General features: G+C 53.2%; 2 protein-coding genes across 2 annotated transcripts; both read right to left on the minus strand.

The window, feature by feature from the left end:
• Nucleotides 1-238: 238 nt before the first annotated feature.
• LOC137825139 (uncharacterized) lies at nt 239-922 on the minus strand. Its single transcript, XM_068630813.1, has one exon. The coding sequence runs from the start codon at nt 920-922 to the stop codon at nt 239-241; it is 684 nt and encodes a 227-aa protein (XP_068486914.1).
• A 2,028-nt stretch (nt 923-2,950) lies between these two features.
• LOC137825141 (uncharacterized) lies at nt 2,951-4,678 on the minus strand. The gene has a single exon (XM_068630814.1). It carries the CDS (start codon nt 4,676-4,678, stop codon nt 2,951-2,953), a length of 1,728 nt encoding a protein of 575 aa, XP_068486915.1.
• Between the last annotated feature and the right edge of the window lie 1,829 nt (nt 4,679-6,507).

The following is a 6,507-nucleotide window of genomic DNA, read 5'->3' on the forward strand; positions in this document are numbered from 1 at the left end:
GGCGCCTCGGTACGCCGAAATGACACACAATATTTTTCGAAACAAAGTGTTGTACCTTGTGTGCGGTGATTTGCGCCACCGACTCTGCTTCTATCCACTTCGTGAAGTACTCGATGGCAACTATCAAGTACTTCATCTGCCTTATTGCTAACGGGAAGGGCCCCAGAATGTCAATTCCCCACGTGTGGAAAGGCCATGGGCTGTAAATTGACCTCAGCTCTTCTGGTGGCGCCTTGTGCTAGTCGGCATGCAGTTGGCATTGCTTGCACCGCTGGGCGTACCTTACACAGTCCTCCTTCACAGTCGACCAGTAGAAGCCTGCACGGACCACCTTGGCCACCAAAGACCTTCCTCCTACGTGGCTTCCGCAAATTCCTTCATGGAGCTCAGATATTATCCTTGTACACTCTTCTCCACTCACGCATGTCAAGATCGGGTGCGTGAACCTGTGTCTGAATAGTGCCCCATCCACGAGAGTGTACCTCGTGGAATTTCTCTTTATCTTCTTGCCTTCTTCAGGCTCTGCTGGGAGTATCCCATCCGCGATGTAGCGCCTATAGGGCATCATCCACGTGTCCCCTTCTTCCAGGACGCACACTTGCATGGGGTCCTCCTCTTCTGGCGAGGCCGGGTAAACACTTATGCTGGGTGCCCTCGCCGTGTCCTGAATCAAGGACCGATGACTCCTCGACCTTCCTTTGAACGCGTTGATCTGAAGGACGTCCACCCTGTTATTCGCCACAAACGTTCGTGGCATCTTGAGGGTCTCTTGGATGATCGTCCTCTGCCTTCCCCCCTTGCCAGAGCTGGCCAGCTTGGTGAGCAGGTCAGCTCGGGCATTCTGCTCTCTTGGGACGTGGACCAACTCGAACGCCACGAATGCCCCTTTCAACACTTGAACATATCTCAAATATGCCGCCATCTGCGGATCTTTAGCTTGGTACTCCCCGGTCACCTGCCCCGTGACCAGTTGTGAATCACTCTTCGCCAGCAGGCTCCGCGCACCCATCTCCTTGGCTAGGAGCATCCCAGCTATTAGGGCCTCGTATTCTGCTTGGTTATTGCTTGCTTTGAGCGCAAACTTCAGGGCCTGCTTGATCAACAAACCGTTTGGCCTCTCCAGGATCACGCTGGCTCCACTCTCTTGCTGATTGGAGGACCCATCCACCGAGAGCACCCACTAGGAGCCCACCTCTTCCTCTTGCTGTGTGCTTCCTGGCGAGAGCTCCGCCAAGAAGTCTGTGTATACTTGTCCCTTGATGGACCCCCTGGGCTCGTACAGGATATCAAACTCTGATAGCTCTACCGCCCAGCGGACCATCCTCCCTGCGACATCTAGCTTTTGCAACACCTTCTGGATGGGGAGGTCCGTCAGTACTACTACCGTGAAGCTTTGGAAGTAGTGACGGAGCCTCTTGGCCGAGAACACCATCGCCAGAGCCGCCTTCTCTAAAGACTGATACCTCGCCTCCAGTCCCTGCAAGACCTTACTTACGAAGTATATAGGTTTCTGGGTCTGGTCCTACTCCTGAACCAGCACAGCGCTGATCACCCACTCGGTCACCGCAAAATACAACCGGAGGGGCACACCTGTCCGTGGCTTACAAAGCACGGGAGGAGCCGCCAAATACTCCTTGAGCTTGAGGAATGCCGCCTCGCACTTCTCGGTCCATACGAACCTACTGTTTCTTTTTAAGCACTGGAAGTAAGGATGCCCCTTGTCTCCTCCAGTCGATACGAATCTGGACAGAGCGGCCATCTGCCCTGTCAACTGCTGCACCTCTTTCACCGAGGCGGGACTCCTCATTGCTAGAATCGCCGCACACTTGTCTGGGTTCGCTTCTATCCCCCGCTCGGTGAGTAGAAAACCCAAAAACTTACCCGCCTCGATCCCGAAGACACACTTCTCGGGGTTCAGCTTGAGGCGGTACTTAGCTATTGTGGCGAACAGCTGTTCCAGGTCAGCTATGAGCTGCCCTCTCTCTTGGGAGGTCACCACCATATTGTCTACATAGGCTGCACATTCCTACCCAGCATAGGTGCAAGGATCCTAATCATCAATCTTTGGTAGGTGGCGCCTGCATTCTTCAACCCGAACGGCATGACCTTGTAGCAATAACAACACGTTTCGGTCATGAATGCCGTTTTGCACTCGTCGCGGGGATGCATCTTGATCTGGTTGTACCCCGAGAACGCATCCAAAAAGCTTAACATCTTACAGACCGAGGCGCTGTCCACCAACGCGTCGATGCTGGGCAGGGGATACGAATCCTTAGAGCACGCCTTATTCAGGTCAGTGAAGTCCGCACACATCCTCCACTTCCCGTTCGCCTTCTTCACTAACACCACGTTGGCCAACCACTCAGGGTACTGGATCTCCCTGATGTGGCCAACGCTCAGCAGTTTCTTGGTCTCTTCCTGTACGACGAGGCGCCTTTCGTCATTGAACATCCTCCTCCTCTGCCGCACAGGATGAACCTTGGGGTCCATGGTGAGATGGTGGCATAAAAAATCCGGGTCGATGCCGGACATGTCCGAGGCGGACCACGCAAAGGCATCCAGATGACGTGAGATTACTGCCGCCACCTGGTCCTGCTCTTCCTGACTCAACAGTCGTCTCAGCTTGAAAGTCTTACCACCGATCTGCCTCTCGACCATGTTCTCGGCTGGCTTGGGTCGCCTATCTCGGGCGCTCTCTGCGCAAAACACGCCCTCGCGCCCCTCCCTTCTAGGCGTCGCCTCAACATGCGCTTCCTCCATGGGCGATGCCGCCTCGGGCGTCTCCTCCATGGAGACCGCCTCCTCGGGCGCCTCCTCCATGAGCACTGCCTCAACGGGCGTCTCCCCCACGGGTACCGTCTCCTCCACGGGCTCTACCTCCATGGGCGTACCCGTGCTGGGTGGGCGCTCCACCACCATAAACACGCCTCTCTTTGTTTTTAGGCTATTTTCATAGTACTTCTTTGCTTCCTGTTGATTGGACTTGATCACGATCAGGCAGCTTCAGCTTCATGTGCCATGTCGACGACACCCCCCTCAGCCTGTTCAGAGCTGGCCTCCCTAGCAAAATGTTGTACACCGAATTGGCGTTCACAACTAGATACCATATATTGTCAATACGCGACGCCGTACCATCCATGAACTTCGTCCTCAGCTCTAGGTAGCCATGTACCTCCACTTGGTCCCCTGCGAAGCCATACAAGCACTCTGTATATGGCCTCAGCAGATCAGGGGACAACTGCAGCTTGTTGAATGTGGACCAAAACATCACATCCGCGGAACGACCCTGGTCCACGAGCACCCGATGCACCTTCCTCCCTACGGTCACGACCGAAATAACCACAGGGTCATTGTCGTGGGGGACGACATCGCGGAGATCAGCCTTCGTAAATGCAAGGTTGATGTCCAGCGAGTCGTCCGCCGCCTGCTCGGCCATCGAGTTCACTGATCGCACGTACCTCTTACGCTGAGAGGCAGTGCATCCAACTCCTGAAAAACCACCAGATATGGTGTGCACCTCCCCATGGATTGGCATCTCATGGGCCTGATCCTCTTCTAGTACTGCCAAGGCCGCGGCTGCGGATGACCCCGCCATATAATCTTTCAAAAACCCACTCTTTACTAGCTCGTCCAACTGATGGCCCAGAGCCAAGCAGTTGGTGATCTGATGCCCGAACGCCTGGTGGAATTCGCACCACGCATCCTTGTGTGGTCCCAACACTTTATCTGTCTTCGCGAAGACCCTCAGCCTATCTGCGATGTTAGGCACTACGATAAGGTCCTTCAGTTCTACCATGAAGTTATGCCTAACCGACCTGTTCTCCCCTGTACGCCCCCTCGCCTGGGGCTTCCTCGCCTCGTAGGGGTGCTTCCTTTCTTGACCTATCCTCCCTGTCGCGACTTCATTCACCCTGGCGGGCTGTGAACGCGACTGTGCTCTAAGGCGGGCGGGTGCAACACTCGCGCGCTTCTCGCACACTTCCCCTTCCGTCGCGATGTGCTCCACCGCGCGACGCCTTATCTTTGCGAAAGTTCTAGGCGATTCCTGATGATCGACTCGCAGAATGGCCCAGGGCAGATCCCTTTCCTGAATGCATACACGATCATCGGCTCTTCTGTGGTGCCAACCTTCACCACCTGTGCCCCGAAACGGTTGATGTACTCTTTCAACGTCTCCCCCCTGATACTGCTTCACATCGAAGAGATCATACGACACTGACGGGGGAGCCCGGTTTGCGATGTACTGCTCACTGAACAGCTGCGAGAGTTGCGCAAAGGAGGTCACGTGACCGTCTGGAAGGCTAATGAACCAGTCCATGGCCATACCTGTCAACGTGCTCATCAAGAGCTTGCACCTCACAACGTCAAAATCGTCAACTAGCATCATCTGCGTATGAAACGCAGTGAGGTGTGCCTCTGGATCCTCCATCCCCGTGAACGTCACCTTCGGACCCACGAAAGTGTGCGGGATCACTGCCTCCATGATAGATTGCGAGAATGGCATAGGAAACTCCCTAGGTGGCGTAAAACACTCGCGATCCTCTGTTTCACGATTCCCAGGGTGGTTGTGCAACCCACGACGCAACTCTTCGTTCGCGCGGCACAACTCCTCATTCCTTGCTTGCGACGCCGCAAGATCCACCTGAATGCACTCTTGCTCTACCTTCGACACCGCCATCGCCTCTTGAAGGCCTTGTATCATCTCCATGACCTGCTGCAAGGTCATGTCATCACTTTCTGCGCGCGTCGTCGAACTTTGCCTCGTTGTCCTCATTCTTCGAACTGTTACTGTGAATCTTTGAACTTCCTTTGGTAGAACTGAACGAAACTTGAGGATTACTTGTAAATCTTGCAAGAATCTTGAAAGACCTCCATGAACCTCGCTGCTGAACCTCCAACTACTTGCGGTGGGACTACCGTTTTAAATCGGCCCCACGGTGGGCGCCAAATGTTCCTGCCGGTTGACCAGATTGACCTTCGTGCGTAGCTAAGACCTGCGTATCAAGGACTCCTTCTTCCTCGTTCCAAACCTTCACCCTTCACCGCTGTGAATACTTGAAACAGAGAGAACAAAGGGCGCCCTCGCACCCGTTTGCACTCCGGCGCTCAAGTCAGTAATGGCAGAAAACACCGTGCACCTCTGTATCGGAACACCGCAACTACAATGTTCAGAAGGTGCGTAACTGAATTCTAACTGATTTCTCTCTCGTTCTCAAATCACTCGTGCGTATAGTGTGTAAGCGTCAAATGAATTGAACGTACCTTAAACTCCTGACAACGAGAGCTTTTATACCTCGTCAATGCTTCTGCCACGTGTCTTTTTCTAACTTAAGCGCAACTCTGTGTGGGAGGCCTTACGACGCTGTAACCCAACTTAGGGAAATCCCAGCGTGTAAGTCTCCCTTCCTCGAAGTGCATCTGGCGCGGGGGGTGACTACCTGGGTGCCAACTCATGCACCCCGGCCTCTAGTCACTCGCCCTGGGAGTATTTCTACCCTTCTCACATACCATGCATGCAAATTACCGCCTGGGACGTGGCCCTCTCCTGGGTCGTATCTGTCCCAGTGGTTCTCCAAAGGTGGCGCGTACTGCCGCGTCTCCACGCCTCATGCATAGGTACTTCGCGAGCCGGGTCTCTCCTTACTGGTATTAGGAGTATGGCTTTAGAGCCACCTTTCTCTTCTATTGTTACTCTTCTGAGGTACCGAGGCCCGAGGCCTCCACGCCCCTACCATACCGCCTCCTACTGTGCCGCCCCCTCCACGGTCACTCCTACCCGTGGGTATCGGGGGGTGACACCACCCAACTGTAAGCGCTTCTTGGTCCGAGCCTAGTCAACGCCCGAGACCTGGTCGTCTCCCTTCTCATCTCACTGTGCCCCTAATGGGTCCCACCAAGTGTTGACTTTGGTCAACGCTCGAGGACGGGTCGGTACAATTCTGGATCCACCAATCCATAACAGAATTAGGCTTTTGAATTCAGCATTATGAAAATCAATAATTTATGCAAAATTTGTTTCCAAAATACCCCCTTATCCAGAAAAAAATGATTCAATTCTAGATTGATGAATCCGTAGCACACTCCCAGATCTTGATTTCCAGTAATCACAGTGCCCTTTTTCAAATAAAAGGTCAAGGTCAGTTTCAGGATTTAGAAAATTGTGGGGATGTAGGTAGAAAAACGTAGGGGTGCAGGAAGATGAAGCCCAACATTTTTGCAGGTTCCTTCCTGATGGGCTCACTTTAACACTGAATTAGAAAAAGTTACGATAGATTGTTCTTGCACCCCTACGTTTTTCTTTTGCACCCCCACAATGTTATGCAAAGATAATTCTATTCCTAATATTTTCTAAAAACCCTAAATGCACACAACATCCACACTCTACTTTTTCTTTTCCTTTGCACACAGACTGCACACAAACTGATTGCATTGCTCTTTCTACGGCAGTGTTGCTCCATCTCTTGACATAGGAAGGTGTTTCTCTTGGTGGTGGTCGGTGGTGTCCCA

The sequence above is a fragment of the Phaseolus vulgaris genome, chromosome 8, assembly GCF_000499845.2.
Source record: "Phaseolus vulgaris cultivar G19833 chromosome 8, P. vulgaris v2.0, whole genome shotgun sequence".
NCBI lineage: Eukaryota > Viridiplantae > Streptophyta > Magnoliopsida > Fabales > Fabaceae > Phaseolus > Phaseolus vulgaris.